Source organism: Lepisma saccharinum, chromosome 17, assembly GCF_977018435.1.
Source record: "Lepisma saccharinum chromosome 17, izLepSacc3.1, whole genome shotgun sequence".
Taxonomy (NCBI): Eukaryota; Metazoa; Arthropoda; class Insecta; order Zygentoma; family Lepismatidae; genus Lepisma; species Lepisma saccharinum.
This window is the reverse complement of record NC_139245.1, coordinates 49,585,770-49,606,887: the sequence shown is the minus strand read 5'-3', so window position 1 is coordinate 49,606,887 and position 21,118 is coordinate 49,585,770. Positions and strand designations below refer to the sequence as shown.

Here is a 21,118-nt window from a genome sequence, read left to right as displayed (position 1 = left end):
ACCTCACAAGAGGTCCTTTATAGCCGAACACGGAATAACTACGAACTAAAAACTGGATAACACAATCACAATCCGAAAAACCTCTTAGCCGAACACGTGCCAAAATGGCGAATCCTGGATGTCGTTACTTGAAAAAAAAATGTATTCCCCGTTCATTTTAGGATACAAATCCTTTTTTTTTTTTTTTGTTTTCGGTGCGGTACAGGAAATATACACTCATCCGTTCTTGCTAGCCTGATTGAGTGATTTACGAAATATCTTCCACCGCAGAACCAAACCAAAACAATGGCGAAGATTGGCGAGCAGGGTAGAACACGTGAGACAGGGAGACGAAACTAAAATTGGGATCTGTGCCGCGGCAGAGATTGGTGTCTTGGCCTCTACCTAAATCTTATCATTTTGACACGGGGGCCATGGCCCACTCTGGCCCACCCGTGCTGACGATCCTGCTGGTCATGTGCTCCAGCTGCCACATTATTATTGTTGTTATTATACATTTCGTTTCCGGTGGGCTACTGTAACATCTTACGGATGACAAGAGATGACATCGACATCACAGCGAAACAGATTTAAGTTTTCCGAAGCAGTGGGAAGTGAATGTTGTTGAAGTAATCCTACACTATGGAGTTTCACTGGTGACACCCCCAGCTGCTGCACAGGAGGTGTGCATTTGTTTTGAATGCGAACTGATTGCGAACGAATGAAGGAAAAACTTAATATACACCTTCAGAGGAAATATTTATGGATGTCATTCGTATTTTGCTGATGACAAAGTTTTGGTAACGTATTCAGAAGCTGTTCTGGTAATGTTCTACATGGTAAACATAAGACGATAACACACGAAGGTTGACGTTTACGTAGGATGCTAAATCGTGGAAGGAACATTCCCAACATCAATGGTATCACATGCACATTTTTTTCCGTAATGCAATAGCAAGTAAACTTGAAATAAACAGTAAGAACATACTAACATAAACACATTCGTAACGATGTTCACATTTTTATCAATTTCGTAAGTGCTGGTTTCATGAAATTAATTTCTAACACTATTTCTAAACGTGTGTATATCTAGAGTGTTATGTATTTTCCCACAGACACTACATATCAACGTCGAATCGTAATTAATGGAAAACTGGTGCATACAAATGTACTACGAAGAACAACCATTTTTCTATCAAAAGTTGCACTGAATATTGTGGCGTTTGCATGTAAGTACACCGAAGTACAACCACAGAATAAAGACATATGTATTCTTTTACAACTTTCTTAACTTTATATTAATCAAATATATTATATATGGCATGAGTTTACAATACTGGACCACTCTCCAATTTCTATACAATTTCGCCTACTTACTGATTTCAGTGTCCTGATGACGTATCTGTAGTTCATATTTGGCGGTCACTTGTTAAAATTGTACATTTACGTCTAGAACTTGTAAAATAATCTTGCGATTTACCACGGTGATTGTCCATACACAGCAATTCGGAAACATCTTTATTTCGCAATTCATTAATGGTATTCCTTTACGCACAACAATCTTGCTGACATCAGACGAGGAATGCCTACGAGGTTAGGTTAGGTTTCATTAGCTTAAATACAAAGAAAAATTAATTTTTAGCTAAGAGAACTATACCTTGTCTTGCCTGTTGATTTCTTCATGTTGGGAAAATAGCGTCTTTCATGGAGCTATTGTTCTTAAGGTAGGGTTACATTACGTTAAGAAAACATAGTTTATTTCATATTTTTCTCGATTTCCATACTTGACCGCCAATTATTACATGCAGATTCGTGATTAGGAGTTCACAATTAGTGAGTAGGCGAAATTTCATAGAAATTGGAGAGGGATCCGGTATTGTAAACTCATTCCCCATAAATTTCGAAAATTCAATATATATCCTGCTTTCGTAAAAGCTTGTAATTTTTCCTGTCCCCCTCTCCCCCTTTAAATGCCAGCCCAAGTTCACACACCTGTTTGATTTATGCATAATATTCTCAGTACTGGTATGTGATTATTGATGTGTATGAGAGGCAGTAGCTACTTAGGATATACATGTTGCATTTTTGGGGCTAAGATGGAGGTAGTTAATCATAAATACTGCCCACATAGTTATGCATGTAACATAACTCGTGGCACATATTGCATATGCAAATGCATACATTCGTATTGTTTCATGATTTTTTTCAAATTCGGTAAGAATTGACAATATAGAGAAAGTAGGTAATTCACTTCCTACTTATTATACTCACTTCTTATGCACTCCTGGTGACGTATCTGGAGTTATGATGTGAGGATTGCATGTTAAAATTGTACATTTACATGTAGAAGTTGTAAAATAACGTTGTTATTTACCGCAATAATTCTACATATGGCGTGTTCCGTAATGATGAAACATTGTTCGTCCGTTACGTACTACAAAACTAGGAATTGCTTATTGAAAGTGATCAGTGGCCTACAAATCATTCACAGATAACCATTTCAGGTAAGGTTAGGCAAGCATAGTTATAATGATACTAATCTGATATTCCCTGGACAGATTTCTTCATTTTTATAGAAGAAACTACTTATGGTAATAAGTTCCTGTAGCATTGTCTAACATCTGGAAGGTGTTTTGTGTCATGTGGGAATGTATCATAGCGGAAATTCATGTTCTTTGTTGAAAATTAATTCTCCGATGGACAATAGCGTTTGGCGCGTACACCTTCGTACATCATCACACGTTGTGATTGTGTTTTGTTCATTGGTTATCCAGTGTTTCGAACTGTCTGTGTTTGCAACGAAAGTTAGAAACATGACGTGTCATGGATGGGTGGTGAACTTCGTACCGGGTGTGGAAGATCCAGTGGATTTTTTAATTGAATTGAACACAGGATCGTGAAGAAAGGAAAGGAATGTTGAAAATGTGGCAGTGAATGTAAGCTACTTGTTAGAAGGAATGGGCTGTGGGTATATGCCTAATATGACGTGTCGTGGATGCGTGGTGAAATTCAGGTAAGTTTTCCGTATCCTGGAAACTGATTTCTTCAAATTTAAAAGTTTGGTGCTCATTTGGGGCAGGTGACTCCGGCCAATTTCTAACATGCCTTTAACAGGGACTCTATAGAGAAAGCTGGAGCAGAGCGGAGGCGGGGCTGCGGTTGGGGTGGAAGGTCAATTACCCTGGGGGCGGAGCCTGGAATCTGTGGGAAATTTGAACTCAAAAATTTCAAAAACGAAAATAATTTTTTAGTTTAAATTTCCCATCGATTCCGGGACGGATAGCCCCGAAAACCATTCATGGATAACGCCACGATACATTAGAATTTTCTTCGTAAAACAATGCGGGGAAAAAAATGGATCAGATGAGCTTTGTTTACGGGTATTTCTTGGGTTCCGAAGGTTCAAACACTGCATAATGAATGAAAATCGACAAAACACAAGCATGACACGCGATTATGTAGGAAGGTGTATGTGCCATATTGTGTCTCAGGCAAACGAAGAGACTACGAGAAAGAAGTACTTGTAATGTGAAAAATTGCAATTACTTTGATCAAAAAACCGTGATTACTCCTTAAAGAGTGTTCCGCGAAAAATTGACAAAAGGAAGAAGTTATAGGTGTCCAGGGAATAGTAGATTTTTACCGTCAAATTTATGGGTAAACTAAGATGTTAGAGGTACCTTGCGCAAAACTCCCCATTTTGCATGCTTGATACATTACACAAACTACAACCTAACCTAACTATCAAAGCATTCAAGAATATTTTAATGCTAAGAAAACTAAACCTGACGTGCCTAACCTAACCATGAAAGCATTTAGGGTTGTTATTGAAATTCTAAGGGAACTAAACCTGACCATCCTAACCTAACCATGAAAGCATTTAGGGTTGTTATTGAAATTCTAAGGGAACTAAACCTGACCATCCTAACCTAACCATGAAGGCATTTAGGGTTGTTATTGAAATTCTAAGGGAACTAAACCTGACCCTCCTAACCTAACTATGAATGCATGAATTGAACAAAATCTTCGAACATTATGTCAGCAAGAATTATATAGAAGTATGTACATGGAAGTGAAGAAACAGTGTCAAGGAAATATGCAGTAAGTAATCGCTAAAACTCTGTAGCATGTGTTAACCGACATAAATCGAAATCGAACCATGTAAGAAATACATACGTAACATGATGAAATCGGAATAAAACAAAAGGAACAATATAAATCATATGCATTAACTCCTTGCATATTTTAGAACCAACAGCCATTACTAAAATTGTATTTTACATCTGTACGTTGGCAATATTGTCTTATGTTTAATCTCCACTTTCTTTTACCAATGAGGTAAGACTTCTGTTGTCATTCTTGTGGAACACTCAACATCTACTCTTTTTGAGAGAGAAACGACAACAATGTACATGGAGAAGATATCTAATTGTACCTTGAATTTTTGGAAAGTTTGCTTTGAAAACAAGAATCTGTGGAAGAATTCAAAACTGCAACTTTTTACATTTTTTACATGTTAAATCGTATGAGCTGAAAGAAACAAATATGTTTACATGTAAGATTTTTGCAGTAACTGATGGTAAACATTTAAAAATGTAAGTTGTTGTTCTCAAGTGCAAATATGCATATTTGCATTCATATTTTAGATATTTTATAACCATCTTGGCCCTAATCATGAGTGAGGTGCAAGTGGAAGGAATTTTGGAGCTGAAAATACCTCTAAAATCACAAGTAGAGTGAGGAAATTTTTTCCTTGAATAATTATTTCAGAGATAGATCTTTGTCTGTTTTTCTTAGATCTCGAAGCTTCCCAATTCTTAACTTCATATATTGGAACTGTTCTGTGAACAATCAGTTCCATTAGTAAAGTGCTCCCCTGTGCTTTGCACCATGCCATAAAGGTGTAAAAGGGTGGAGTTAGGGCCTTGATCACGGCCGAAATTGGGGTGATGTGATATGTATCTCTACCCCCCTCCCAAAGTTTCCTGCAGGTACCCAGTTTATACGATGCTGGGGGGCGTCGGAGATGCTTGAACATGTGGAAAAAAAATTCCAGTTCTCCCCTTCCGGGGATCAAACCCAGGTCTCTTGCATGGTAGTCAGGCACCCTAACAACATAGGTACCACAGCTCACAATGAGTCCCATTAGACATTTTCAAATTGCATGATCCATAAATCACTGTTGCAAACAAACACAATTATGATTGCCGAGAGCTCGGTTTAATTTTAATGTATCATTCTGTAACTAATTAATCACATTTGAAGCTTGCAATGTAGTTGCTAAAGGTGATATAAGATCATAGGTCTAACCTAGGGTATGCAAGAAACGTGCCTTTTTTTTTTTTTTTAGGATTTGAGGGCCTCCCAATGGCGTAGTGGTAATGCCATCACCTTTTAACCAAGGGGTCCCAGGTTCAATACCTGGTGGAGGCACATGGCACAGTGGTTCATATCCCACTTTAAACTGGAGATTCAGTCCCGATTAGCCTTTCTGTGCATAAAGTGAATTTAAAACAATAATTCATTTTTTAGGAATCAAAGGGAAAGAAGAAAACAAAAAAAGCTCAATTTATTTTAAATGTCTTTATTTTTACATTGAAATATTTTGTACAAAAATAACATCTACTTTCGAGATTAAATATGTCAGATTTGAGGTAATTGAAGTTTGGTTAAGCTTGATTAGAAGTGCTTAGGTTTCTTCTCTGTGATTAGTTGTGCTTGTTATAATTTTGTGTGAGTTAAAGTTAGTTTAGGTGAGAGTAGGTTAGGTTTCATTGATTTGCTTATCTTTAGCACATGGCCCCTTTTATGCCGTGTAAAGTCTGAGGATGGTAGGTTTTCACGTGTTCACTTTTCATACATGTGGGCATGTAAAAAAGTGCAAGAGTAAAAAATCACTACCGAGCCAGCTTGGCTTCGCCTGATTTTTCACTGTCACTATTTTACTTGTGTGGAATCATCTCTGCGGTAAATCAGCGAAAAATCAGGCGAGGCCAAACCAGCTTGGTAGCACAGTGGTTAGTGCAAAGGCACGGTATGCCAGAGACCCGGGTTCGAGTCCTGGTGGAGTCTGCATTTTTTGCTGAAAATTTCTACGTAGTACATCTCCTGTGTCTGCCTAATCTTCAATAATTAACATCTCTACGCTGGGAAGAACCAGGCAACATCGAAGTCTACTGTGTTTCAAAGGCAACAGATCCTGTCGTGGTAGCACTGGCAGAGACGATTCCACGCAGGTAAAATAGCGACAGTGAAAAATCAGGCGAAGCCAAGCTGGCTCGGTAGCTCAGTGGTTACAGCAATGGCACTGTATGCCAGAGACCTGGGTTTAAGTCCTGGTTGAACCTGCATTTTTTGCTGAAAATTTCTACGTAGTACATCTGTGTGTGCCTAATCTTTCAATAATATTACTTACTGTGAAAAATATGTTACGGGGGGGGGGGGGGGGGGTTGAATGGCAGAGATCTAATGGTGAGTGAAATTTCGAGATTCCCCCCGAAATGAACATTTTCACAAAATTATTTTGCCCCAATGATTCAAAGTGAACAGAAAACTTCTAATCTGTAGCTTTAGGCTTATCATTTTCTGTAACATACTTATGTACATGGGGTGCACCGTTCCTCCAATCCTTCAACAACCTTGAAGTATGAAATGCACCGTGAATGATACTGTGCATGCTCAGTTGTAGTGTTTTGCTGCACTTTCTAAATGATGTAATATGGTGATGTTAAAGTCAGTCGTGTACTTGGGGTACAGTTTGAATTTGAATTTAAAATCTTTAGTGTGTCAGCACTAAGGCTATTTTGCACCCGTCACATTATACGGGGTCCAGCCCTTTATCGTTACACGTAAAGGAGCTGTAAAGTAAGGACAAAACACAGGACAACACAAACAAAATTATACTGGCCATGGGGCCAGTCGCCAGAGCCTCGCTTGGGGTACAGTTGTCTCCCTACATGCTTAAATATAGAACAACCGAAGCGGTGCCCTGTTCATTTTCATCACTAACACATACCTATGTGTCCTTCCTTTTCTCACTAACCCACTTTCATATGACATCAGAACCTGCTGTGTGTTCTCTGTTTTGACGCTTTAATATTTTTCTTGTTACATATTTAGGTGCATGTAGACAACTGTACCCCAAGCACGCAACTGACGTTAACTGTATATTATGTAGCTTAGAAGTGCAGCAGAACTGAGAACTGAGGTAAGAACAAAGAGACAAAAAGAATATTCAGCTACACAGAAGCACTCATGTTCAGTATAGTCCACAGTGTTGTAATCTCACAATGAAAATCGATGGAGGACACTGGTACACCATGTGCCTAACGTAAGGACATTCATCTTCAAAAAAGTGAGACACTTAGATCCTGAAATACTCAAACCTTTAGCAGATGGGCATGAATATCCCCCTCCCCCTCTCCCTGGTGTAATCCCCTTTCTTAGCTTCTCAGCACCATCTGACAGCAATTAATGTACAGTTTCTTGAAAACTACACACGATGTTTCAGCTCTTTTTTGTTCATTTGTGTACATACTAAGGTGTGACATACTCAAATTACGAAACACTATATCCATTGTTACTATTATTAACAAGCGGAGTTTGAAAAAGGTGTTTGTTTCCTTTTGGGAAAATATGGGCTATAATTCCTCAACCGCTGCTTGTTGCTGATGTATTTCACTTTTACATGAGCTCTAGGGGTAAATGCCCAATTTTCTAAATTCCTCGTTAATTATAACTTTTAAAAATGTTGTGTAATTTCTTTTTTTTTTTTTTTTTCAAAATTGGTAATGAACATTACATATCCTTGAAGAATGGTGGTTTTGTCAAGCCTCCCTCCAATATCCAGCATCCACAGGGTGGACACCAGAATCAACATTCCGAAAATTTTTGCTGCAAGCTGGCAACACTGCTGCTCTTATATATTGTTATTACTTTTTACCCAAGAAGTATCAGCCTATTTTCAAGGCAGCTTTGCATGGTTGTAGAAATATACCAGTGCTACATAATATATTTTTCCATTCACTTTGGTCTATTGTGGTGGCCACAAAGGCATGCCTAATACCATTTTCTGTTTAATTTTTAATCTTCTTCTTCCACCACCCGTGGTGGAGTGGTTAGCACATTGCAGGGGTCCCAGGTTCGAATTTCAGCCTATACATGAATGTCTGTGAGTGTCCATTCTTCAACCATTTCTTACACCCCTAGTGAATGCTATGTGCGAATCTTTGCCTAGTATACATGTAGATACACTCTCAGCAGTCAAATTTTACTCATTTCTTAGAAAGTCCAAAGAAATGTTTTATGCTTATAGCTAATTCGGATGTTAACAATTTCTGTTTATTTCCCAGGTGGTGACAAAATGATGCCCATCAAAGATAACCAGGATCTTGCATGCTTTCATGTTACCAAACATTCTAACTGGAAAGGAAGGTAAGACAGCACATGCAGATTTTTTAATTATATATTTTTTCCATACTAAACAGCTTCAATGACATAAAAAATGATAACCAACGAACGTTAGATTTGATTTTAAGTAACGTTAATAGCATAACAGTCACAAGGGAATCCGATCCTCTCGTACCAGAAGACATTCATCACCCAGCTTTAAATATTGACATTTCCATGACTAAATTTAAATCTATCACGAAAAATTCAATTCAAGCAGAATATAACTATAACTTTAGGAATGCAGATTTTTTAAAAATGTATAATCTTATGAGAGCTGTAAATTGGAATGATCTGAAGAAATACACTAATATTAATGCCGCTATTGATAAGTTCTATGAAATGGTGTATGACATATTTAACAAATGCGTACCTTCAACGAAAACTCAACCGAAGAAATTTCCGAGCTGGTTCTCACGGGAAATTATAAAGAATATCAGGAAGAAAGCATGTCATAGGCAAAAATGGAAAAATAACGCTCCCCACGCTGAACATCATCATGAGAAATTTAAAGAACTTCGGAATATTGTTAAACGAGGGATTCAAAAAGCATACACGCATTATATTTCAAGCACAGAGTATAACATACTTCGTACCCCTAATCTCATCTTCAGCTTTGCCAAAAATATGAAAAAACAAAAAAGAGCAGAACCTTTTCAATATCAAGGTAAAGTACTTTCTGACACTCTAGAAGTAACAACAGCGTTTGCTAAATATTTTCAATCTGTGTACCGGCAGGATGATGGAAAAAATAAGACTTTGAATATTCAAACTTACAGTGAAATCGATAAACTAAACCTATCAGATATTAGTCTTAAAGAAATCGAAGATGCCATTAAAAATCTTAAACCGAAAAAATCTATTGGTTCCGATAAAATTCCGCCTTACATACTTAAAGGATGCGGTGAGATACTCAAATACCCCCTGCACACGCTGTTCAATCTTGTACTTTCCACCTCAACATTTCCAGATATTTGGAAATTAGCAAAAATTACCCCCATACCAAAAACAAATAAGCAAAATGATGTAGAGAATTACAGGCCGATAGCAGTCCTGGCAGCACCTGCCAAGCTCTTAGAGCAAATTCTTTACAAGCACATTTCTTTTCACATACGATCAGTGATCTCTCCTTATCAACATGGTTTCTTATGTAAAAAGTCTGTCTGTACCAACCTATCAGAAATAACTCATTTTATCGCAACTGCGATGGATAGCGGAGCTCAAGTAGATGTAATATATACAGATTTTTCGAAAGCGTTTGATACCGTAAACCATAGAATCTTAATAGAAAAACTGAAATCATACAATCTATCGAATCCGATGTTACAATTGTGTCAATCCTACTTAACAAACCGCAAACAGTACGTAACGTTTCAGGGAAATACTTCCGATGAATTTGAAGCTACATCCGGAGTTCCCCAAGGCTCTAACCTTGGTCCCTTATTCTTTCTCATGTACATAAATGATCTTCACGAACATCTGAATCAATCGGGTAAACTACTTTTTGCGGACGATTTAAAAATATACAAAAGAATTTGCAGTTACAGTGACTGTACCGAGTTACAGGCGGACATAAACAGTCTTGTGGAATGGTGCGAAAGCAACAAACTAATCTTAAATAGCGAAAAATGTTACCAAATGTCATATACTCGAAACACTACATCAATAAAATACGACTATTGCATAAATAAACAAAAATTAAAACGGGTAGAAACAATCAAAGATCTAGGAGTTCTGTTTGATTCTAAACTTACATTTCACGCGCACGTTAACTTTGTAACAAACGAGGCTTACAGACTTCTGGGATTTATAATGCGTACATGTAAAGAGTTCAAAAATGTCGGAAGCTTAATGATGCTTTATAATGCTTACGTTAGAGCGAAAATTGAATACGCAAGTATAGTGTGGCACCCTCAAACCCAGCAAGATGTAAACAAAATAGAACAAATTCAAAGTAAATTCTTAAGACACTTAAAGTACAAACTAGATGGTATATACCCTCAAATGGAATCCCGTGAGAACCTTCTCAGATATTTTAACCTAACAACTCTCAACAACAGACGCATCATGCATCAGCTCATTTTCCTCCACAAAATTTTAAATAATCTCATCGAAGCTCCTTTCGCCCTGTCACAGCTCGACTTCTACGTCCCCTCAAGCAAATTACGACCAAGAACGCAACTCTTCAGCCTCCGTCGTAATAGAACCAACGCTCTGACAATATCCCCAATTTGGAATATGTGTAAAACATTTAATGATACCATCAAAAGTGAAAACAGTGTGGACTTATTTTGCCCGACCGCAATTTTGAAAAGGAGTATATTAAAATTACATAAATTACGATAGAACCTAAGATTTATATGTTTGTTAAATGTTTTCTGTCTATATACTACATTCATCTGTGCAATATTTCAATAATGTTATCACAAAATTATTGTATAATGAACGCCATTAATGGGTAATATACCTGTTGCGTTCAATTTCTGAAATAAATAAATAAATAAATAAATAAATACAAGTAAATATATGGTGATCAGTGGCAGTATCTCGCTGTAATTATGCAATAATCATTTTTACATATATTTATATGGTTTGCTGAATAGTGATATTGTTTTAAACATGTATAATGTAAGGTATGAGCCAAAGGGAAAAGAAACTTACTATTTCATGTAAGTCTGCAGTAGCAGCAATAAACTTATGCACATTTCTGTTAAGCTGAATTTCAAATACTGCCTAGTGCATTATGTTTATAATATCGTTAATTTTTCATTAATTAAATATTTATTTTTCTTAATTGCTAATTTCCAACTTTACCCAAGTAGGTTTCGAATAAATAAAGGTTAAGAAAAATGAAAAGAAAGAAGGGTCAAGAAAATTTCAAGAATTTTGTTTTTGTTATTTTGGTAGACACTGTGTCCTACCCCCTCCCCCCATTCGCATTATTTCGTACACTGCTTATAAGGTTCACATTCTCTCTGAAGAGTGACTGGATTGTGGTCACTAGTGTTTGGTGATATATCGTCCAGATGATATATAAATTTCTAAATCTCCTGTAATTCGTATCAGATAAATAATGCAACTTTTTTCACACAGGTACAAAAGAATCTTTTCTGTGGGAACAATGGGAATTACAACATACAATCCAAGTACGCTTGAAGTAACCAACAGATGGCCATACAATGACTTCATTAATGTCACTCCGAATGCCAAGGGTGCTGGTCAGCTACCTAACAACCAGTTTACGATTACTATGAAGAAAGATAAGAAAGTGGATACGATGAAATTCTCTACAGAACATCGTGCAGACTTGCTGACTGAAGCTCTTAAATTTCGACAACAGTTTGCTGAGAAGAGCAAAGAATTGCCTGTAAGTACAGTATTTTTGTAAAAGAATATGAAAGTTTTAATTTTTTAAGCTGTTGAGATGTAGATATATTTCACCAAAATGTGTTAATTTTGGTTCAGATTACTTTGATATCCACTTAGTCTTAGTCTCTCTTTCATGAATCAACCTTCTTGCTCGTAGGCATCTCCAATGGCATAGTGGTAACTCCATTGCCTTGTAATCAAAGGATCGTTGGTTTAATACCCGGTGGAGGCACATCGATGTTCGGATCCCACTTTAAACTGTAGGCCCAATCCCAATTAGCCGTACTGTGCATAAAATGGACTTATAGAATAACCTCATTTCACTTTCATGCGTCTTTTGGGCATTTTAGTTAGGTTGAGATATCCAGAGGAAGAATATCCTCTAGTGTGAATATGGAGAATTTGGTATAAGAAAATGTACACACCATTTGCCATCTCTATTTCACCAAGTTCACTTGGATTCTTCAGGATTATGCAGCAGGACATACTACACAAAGTCAATAACTATCTGCACTTTTCACCGTAACTTTCTTTAGGTTGGCCACACTGCCTTCAGTGCTTGCTTGCTGAAAGGTGGTACTCGTGTGTTTAAGTGGCAGAGGTTACATATTAATCACTCCATTCTTCTTTCTTTTGTAACAGAGTAAACATGGCTACACTACTGGCAGTGTGCACCAAGGGAAAACAGAGATCAGTGATCTGAAGTTTGTCGTGGATGATTTTGCACACAGAACCATGACTAACAATAGCGTGCCCAGAATTTTCGAAAGGGGAGTGAGTTACATACACTTTTTTTTAGTAGTCTGTCCTTATTTTGCCATCTTATCCTGCCTGTGACATTCATTTTTATAAGAATACTTTGCCAAAGGGGAGGTTATAACCCCCATGCTCGTTGGGCATGCTACTGATGACTAATTTGCAGAGAGCATGCCACCTCATCGACTGCCACCCTGTGACCAGTCTGTTCGTCAGAATCATCTCTTGAGCTTGTTGAATCTTTCCATCAGTGATGGAGATTGATGGGCATCCTGCTCTCGCTTCGTGCTTCTCACTTCTCCGGTCATTTTTAAATTCTCCATCCACTCATACACACTTCTACGTGGTAGAGTACTGTCCCCGTGTTGTACTGAAAGCCCTTGACACACCTTTGGAGGAGAGAAACGGATCGTTGATATCTGTTCTACCTTGGTGCACACTGGCAGCAGAGGGGTCGTGCTTACTCTGTTAGGAAAGGAAGAAAAATGGAGTGATTTATTTGAAACCTCGGCCACGTAACCACTAGAGTATCACCTTTCAGCACGCGAGCGCTGAAGGCTGAAACGCCGCTCTTTTAGAGAGAGACATTTCTTAAGGGCAGTAGTTCAGGGAACATTAGAGACACTCACAATTCGGAATAATATAATTTATTTAACATGTAGCAAATGAATATTATTTGTTAGTATCCTACTCCTAAGCTATGTTATAACCCAATCATATCAGTTAAGTTTGGTATTACACAAGGAGCATCTAAGTCTCCAGCAACACTGAACTCAGTTGTAAGCTTACCTTGAACTTGCACCCTGAAACAGCTCGGGCAGCGTTCCGACACACACAACATACTTAATTCTCCAATCTTCAGTATATGTAATTTGTTGTTGACCTTGCCTAATTACTCAGCCTGTCAATCAGAAGTGTGTTCTTTCCTGTTTTTGTGGCTATCTTCGCAAACTGTCCTATTTCTATAAGAAAGGCCTTGCCAGGCACATCCGTACTAGATGCGTAACCTTCTAGGTACATCTGCACCGGATGTGTGTCACATTTATTGACATTTGATGATATCACTTGATTGACATCAGATGATTGGCACTTGATGACTGACACCTAATCATATGATGATATCATATGATTGACACTACACGACTGACAGCTAGTGATTGATATTATTGTCATATCATGGCTAAGACCTTGCCTTTTGAGTGGTGTATGCTAAGCCACAGCCGTCTCCGAGGTTCAACCTTCACACGTGGAGGAAGGCGTCTAACCTTAACTGCCCAGTGCTGAGTAACTGGCAAGATCAACTTCCTTTAACTGTCTGTTACTTCTTTTCAGAACCAACTCATACAATTGTAATATGCATTATAACGCTACATTAAATGCACGTTACAATTTGCCCCACCTGATCTTAGATGGTCCCCATCTAACTCCTAGCTAACTAAGTACCCTCATATTTGCTTTGCGGAGCTCACATATACAAAAATATATATATAAGGCAGCGTTTACATGATTGCAGCTCCCGGTGTTGCAAATGACATTTGTTGAGTGTAACGTTAAGAGAAAAATTACCTTCACATGAATTCACATTAAAAGTTCCTCTGGGTTCGAACCAAGTTACGATTGGGTTATTTCACTTAAATCTAGGGTTAGTAATAACACATGAAATCAAGACATTTTACATGATTATGTGAATATATCTCATGGTAGTTGTCTTCTTTGATAACAATATAACTTTGAAAGTCCATGAATATATATATATATATATATATATATATATATATATATATATATATATATATATATATATATATATATATATATATATATATATATATATATATGGTAGTTAACAATATAGGTGATATAAAGTGTGTCTCTATAATTCACAAGCACTAGTATAGTATTCACAGCGTTCACTTGTGACGTTGAGTATCACTAGATCGCAGGTCCACTTGAAGGGTAGTAGTGTTTCTTAGGGATGTGATCCAAATTTCGGGGTTAACTTCACAGGGATGCGTTTTTCGATATCACTGTTCATTTTAAGATTAGAATATCAGGCTGGCCGCACACCCGAGACATCTTGGACATCAAAGGCACAATTGGAAATCTGGAACTCAAAACAGAATATTAATACCTAGGTTTAAAGGTGTATTAACTATTCAAGAATGGTGTCGTAAATAGGGGGGCATTTGGGAGCTTCATATGAGGGTGCCCTTACTGGAGAAGTTCTCATAGCCATTGGAATTGAGGTATGAGAACGTGTTTTACTTTTACGAATCCTATATAGGATCCAAGAGATAAGGCTTATGACTAGACAAGTTAACAAGGTAAGCCAGGTGTAAACAGTTACGTGAGAAGGTACGTTGGAGAGTTCTGGTGCTTGGAGTTGTGATCGCACTGTACAATTAGAATAATGCGTCATTTCCTCGGTACATTCGTAATTAGCGTGATCGACTAATTGATAATGAACCCAGTGCACTGGTAAGAATCGGGAGATTTGTGCTTTGGTAGGATTAGGAAGGATGCAGGGGAACTGCGCTCGGAAACATTTAGATAATACACATAATACACATTGGCAACCCAGTTGAATAACTAATGTACCAAAAGGAGATATTCTTCTGAAACTAAAAAGAATACTTTCACATTTAACATTTATTTCCACCTGAGGAGGGGCTAACACAAGGTAAGTGGAAACATTTAGCAAGATGGGTGGTACCACTTGTGGGTTTTTGGTGCAATGTAAAGGACATCGTTCCACATGAGCTACCACATCTTTCTGTAGAACGGAGTCGATACATTGATACTCAGGGGTGAACATGTTTCTTACTGGAGTGATAAACCAAAGGGTGTCTTGGGAAAGAGAACATAAATGATCATAGAAAACATTATTGCTGTCATCTCGGATAACAGTCTCTGTCGATAATTGTATTTGACACGTATTGTCATAATACTGATACGGTAGAGGGTTTAAATTATACGCTTGAAAATTGGCATAGTTATGAATTAAAGGAATTTTAAGTGCTAATAGGGTGATCACAGAACCAATCGTACATTCTAGAATAGGGAGGTTATAATACTGCCCTAATTTCTCAGGGGAAATGGCTAAGGTATAATTAAAGAAGTTTAATTTATTTTGTAATGATCTTACGTGTTGTTCAAGAACTTTAAATGGTAATAATGCGGGGTGCATTGTTTTACTTTGGCAAGCGGACACTAAGATATGCAACATTTCAGGCAAGTCTCGAAGCGGAAGATTTTGAATTTTAATCCAATCTGTTGCAGGAAAGTCTTCGATTCTTTGCTGAATTTGAGCTATATCTTGGTCCTTTAAAAACAGCGTTCTAATATGGGTCTTTGTAGCCGAGAAATAACTCCACCCTTGAAGTGCAGGGTCAGTTGATATGGTTGTATTGCCTAAAGATGAGGGCAATGTTTCCCAATCGAGAATGTCAGACGTGTGGGGGCTGTACTGTAGGCGATATAGTAAAGGGACAGAAGTTTCGTACAAAATGGGAGGATCAATTTTATTTAAATATAATCCAGACGTTACAAAGGTTTTCATTGATAGTCCATAAGTAGTTGAGAAGAAAGGCCAGTTTAAGATAAGGACAGCTAGTCATGCTGTCATGGTTAAGTGCACTGGTTTTCGGCCAGGATTGTACCTGCGAGGTAAAGGTTTTGGTATGGCTCCAGTGTTTCGAGCAACTTGTAACCTGGGATCGTCATCGTTTATGAATAGAACCTGATTAGAGCCAGTGTGTGGTGGTGTATGAATCAGGGATTTTCGAGTACAACAAAAATGTAAATATTGTCTGCTTACCCAGTACACAAGTAAAATTATCAAAATGCAGAGAAAGATGATAATTACATAAATAAGTATATGATCTAATATGCCATTTGAGAAATCTAGAGCCTCGGTAGTTCGGACCTGGCTAAGGGCAATGAGTTGAATTGCTTGCATTCGGTATCTGTGGATAGTCCATCCAATCAGAAATGTAAGACACAAATTCCATATAATAATTAACGAAAGTTTCGATCGACCATTGTCCACTATTAATGACGAGGGAATATCGGAGATATCAGTCAGATCGCTATCACTCTCGACAGCTTCCGTTTGAGTGGAAATTTTCAGAAATGGAATCTTCTCGGGCCAAGATGCGTCCAGACAGTCATTAAAATGTTTGAATTCAGCTGCTTTTGTTCCTGCGAACAAAACATTAATTTTCATCGTAGGGATTTTACCCCACGAAGCAGGTAAAATATGATAACTCTGTACGCTATCGCTAGACTGACTAGGGCATGGAAAAGTTCGGGAAATAGAGGTTTCATTGGCTACAGTTAAAGAGCAATGACACGGAAGGGTGATTTCCAAAGCGCCAGGTTCATTAGCATAAGTTTTGATTCTCAGCTTTTCACCGTTGCATTCGCCCGTTATCTCTGGCGGTGGGTTTGTGATTACGTAATGGTCTTGCGTAATTTCCGTCACGATAATGTTATTTCCTTCATAACATTGGAACATGCAGTGACCGGCCAATTCTTGGATCGTGGCCCCTTGTCTTATCTTTTGTGCGCAAGAACTACCCAAGGTGGCGTCGTGCCCAAAACGAGGTAAGTAACATAAGGGGGAATTATGTGGGTCGCAGGTGGCCAAAAAAGTCCCTGATAATAACCTTACAAAGGAAGGGCTTGTTGCCGAAAACAAGGGGGGGTGTATAATGTGACAAGTGCTATTTTCCCAACGGAATGGAACTGTGAGAAATTCCTCCAATACGGAATTTTCCCCAATTTTGACAATGGGTATTTTTAAGGTTACCACTACTTTATTTGGAGAAAATAAGCAGTGAGCTAGAGGAAGAGTATAATATTTCATTAAATTCTTGGTGGGGATTGCCAGTTGATAACCATTTTTAGATAAAGTGAATTGTAATTGCTTTAGATCTCTTTTTAACAACTGTGGCCTAATTAGATACAGTGGAATTTTATTTGCAAAGCAGGAAGTTCGTAGTTCTCGTAACTCAGAATTAATAGTGGAACTTATTAAAAGTTGATGCAACAATACGGATCTTAGGGCGATAAGATATATTTTGTAGTTAGTCACATTAGCATCCCTTCCTATAGCGGTTACTCTGTTTTCCAATTTAGTTCGTAAGAGGTTTATTTGTTTTTCAATTTCGCCTATAGTGTTATTAGTTTGTGTCACAACATCGCGAATTTGAGATTTTAGAAGATGAACCTGTTGGTGTTCATTTTTCAAACTCGTGGTAATTTTATGTACTTGTGCATTCAGTACCCGTTCATTTACCAGCAGATCATGGTATTGGCTCTCGCTCACAACTCCACAGCACCAGTTAGCGAAATCACCAATGAAAGTTAAGCCTAGCCCTCTCTTTGTCCTCTCATATTCATCCGCAGGAGGGGGAAAATCTATGTAAGTGTGATTCAAATGATGTAGAAACAAATTTTGTAAGTCACTTACCATCCCTTCCAAGGCATTAAATACCTTATACTCGTGATTTTCCTCCTCAAAGGTGATCTTTTGTCCCCTTGTGGCTTCCAGTAAAGTGTGGTCCACCACCGTGGGTGAAGGGAGACTTTCCGTATAGGTGAGGGGCACGCTTCCCTCGTAGAGTATGACCTTTGGCAGACTTCTCCAGTAGGCTCCTGGCATGAGCCTGATTGTTGGGTTAGTCCACACATATCCCCAAAATAGGAAAATATGGTACAGAAATATCATGGTACTGATCTGAAATTAAAAATATATAAGTAACGGTACTACACCCTACTATCCTCTATTTACTCCCCTTACCAGAGAGCTTCGACCCGAAGCCTCTTCGAGTTAGAGCTCAATTATACTGGAATGAGGCGCAAAGAAAAATGGGGGGAACGATATGTCCTCGCCCCCTGTTTTTTTTTGTTCGTATTATTATTATTATTATTTTTATATATACACATGAGAGCATATATAGTCCATAAGGGGGCAAAATTTCCGTCATCCGAAAACAATAAATATATAAAGAGATATAATAATAAATTGTAAGCGTAGCGAATGCAAAACAGTGAAAATATTTACAAACTGAGAATTACTATTTACAATCTTTCAATTTCATTAATATCCTCTTCATTCCTCAAAGAGACCAATGCGGGCCTCTAAATAAAGGGGCCAAAAATGCAAACGGCCCTGTTCTCTATCGAAGTATGTGTGAAGGGTCCACCAATCGCCTGCTACTTGAATTACAGAATTGACACGTGCGTGTAACTCGAATTACATTTGCGACAGCCATTCGAGTCGTTCCTTAAGACTTGTGAAGTGTCGCAACTTAGGCGTAGGAAGGAAATCAGATCGTAAAGCACATGAAAATATGTGGCTGATCCTTGGGGCAAAACAACGTTGAGGATATTCCTTCCTGTTTCAATGTAGTTATTTTCACATGAAGTGAATGCCCGAACAAAATCTATCACCAGAAATTGTGAAATGAGGATTTCAGCTTCGTCATCCGAAGCTTCTTGTAAAAGTGAAATCTGTATATCAATGGCATCCATGCCTAACAAGTTTGGCGGGGCCAAAGTAACTTCAGGTAAAAGAGCAGAATCGAATTCCATATTAGAATGTATCGCTTCAAAATCCTCGTCCAAACTGAGATCTGAAACGGGAGATCTAACGAAAGGTATTGTCTCTAAACTAGCGAGAGAGTCGTTATCAGAATCTGCTTCTCCTACTGGCTGACTGGAGACCTCCATGTTAATATGCGAATAGATCTAAGGTTTTACTGGCCACCCGAAATTCACAGTCGAAAGTCCAATCTAAAGTATATTTAGCATAGCAAGACTGAACAAATAACTTGATCCTGTCAAAGGACTCCTCTAAAAATGTATCTTTATCATCGGTAGCAGCAGCACAATCATTAACAAATTTTACAAATAGCCTAAGTTCAGAGTCAACAACAGCCTCACAAACGTGCTCACGTATATTCCCCACCTCGCATATATAAAATATGTCCTGAGAAAACCTCGATACCCACCAGTCGACGTTAATGGACATTGTACGCCACTGGCATGAGGAATTTAATGAAAGCTAGCTTATATTGTCCACTGTGCCTGTTATATATATGTATATATCCTTGCCGTGGAGAAAAGGGAGGGGTTGAGCATAGACTGTGTACCACATAAATAATGCTTTTCTGACTGCTTCTAGGGCGCTACCCTATACGGTTCACCATTTCTTCTAATTGTTTCAGGTGATTTAATATTTCCACATTACTTTTGTCGCTCGTATCAATGGGGAATTGTCTATAGATTCCCGCCTTAGAGTGGATACGTATAAAATTTCTAGTAACCTCTGTGCAATCTAAGAAGAACTTCTCCGCCGTTTGCGTTCTGAATAACCATAGCAAATACTTGTTTATCTTCTGAACTTTTTCTGGTTCCAGAACGCGAGAAGAAGGGACATTTATTTGTGCTGCAATTTCGTCGACAATGGATTGGAACTGTGGCCCTTCAGGGGTTAGAACTAAACCAAGACCCTCCACAACAATCTTCCCGGAATACATAAGTGTCAATAATAGAATGTAGGCCAAAGTATGCGGTATTCTACGATAAAGTTCTGGTGATAGTAATCGTTCCCAAGGAATCAAAAGAAACTCTCAGAACCCAATCAAATTGAAAGGTAGCAACCCAAGTGCGAATCTTGTAAACAAAAGATGGAATAAAAGTGTTGTAGAGCCAATTAACCCACCTAGTAGACGTGGTTAGATTTCGATGACAGACAGTTTCGATGAAATTATAGCCAAGGGCGAAGACTAAGTATTGAAGAGTGTTGTTTGGAAATAGGCCAAGCGTTTGTTCGGTGGAATATTCACCTAAAGCTTGCGAAAGAGCAATATTTACAGCTTCGGCGATGATAATGACAATTTCGTCAGGTAAGTTCCACACGGTAGCGGACATATGGTTCTGTCTTTCGTGTAAGCGTACAAGAAAACGGGAGCTAATTTACACGCTGTTGGAGAAAGAAAAAAAATTGTACCTGACTAATAATTCACGGTGGAAACAATATTGGTAACTCTGCAAACTGTAAAAAAAAAGAAAAGGTAAGCGTAAGTTATTTTAAGAGATTTTATTTTGCTTTTCTGAATTTGTCTGACCTCAAAATAAGAAAAGAATTTTGTCGTCGGTACAAGGCAACAGTCTGGGGTTGTATTGGCGGAAATGCGGTATCCGTAGTGATAAGTAATTCTGGCTAAAAATTTCATTGCCTTAGTTATCGTGAAGAGAGGAAAACAACAACAACAAGAAAACAAACAACCTTTAACAATATGAAAGGGGGGGAAAAAGGAATGGATCCATAGTTGTTTATTTGTCGACAATTAGCTTTCGTCCTTTGCTCGTCCCTTCCAATGTTGTTTACAGCTGAGTGTTACGAAAAATCTTCGAAGGCAGAAAGCAGGGGGGGGGGGGGGGTATTTACATGTCTCCTCTTGAAAGTTGAATCCGAACCAGTCAGGGTTTCCACCGTTTACCGAACTAGGTTCATCGTGTGTAATGGTTCTTGTGTAGACCTTATCCTTGGGTAACG

At 38.1% G+C, this 21,118-nt stretch overlaps 1 protein-coding gene across 2 annotated transcripts in view; it reads left to right on the top strand.

The window, feature by feature from the left end:
* Positions 1-484: 484 nt before the first annotated feature.
* Rme-8 (receptor mediated endocytosis 8) overlaps positions 485-21,118 on the top strand; it is a 193,259-nt gene continuing 172,625 nt past the window's right edge. Inside the window, exons 1-3 of one of the 2 annotated variants that reach the window (XM_083139435.1) lie at positions 485-779; positions 8,331-8,412; positions 11,521-11,794. In XM_083139435.1, the coding sequence (XP_082995561.1) occupies positions 8,342-8,412; positions 11,521-11,794 (345 nt within the window). In that variant the 5' untranslated portion in view covers positions 485-779; positions 8,331-8,341. The other variant, XM_083139434.1, reaches the window with a different exon arrangement.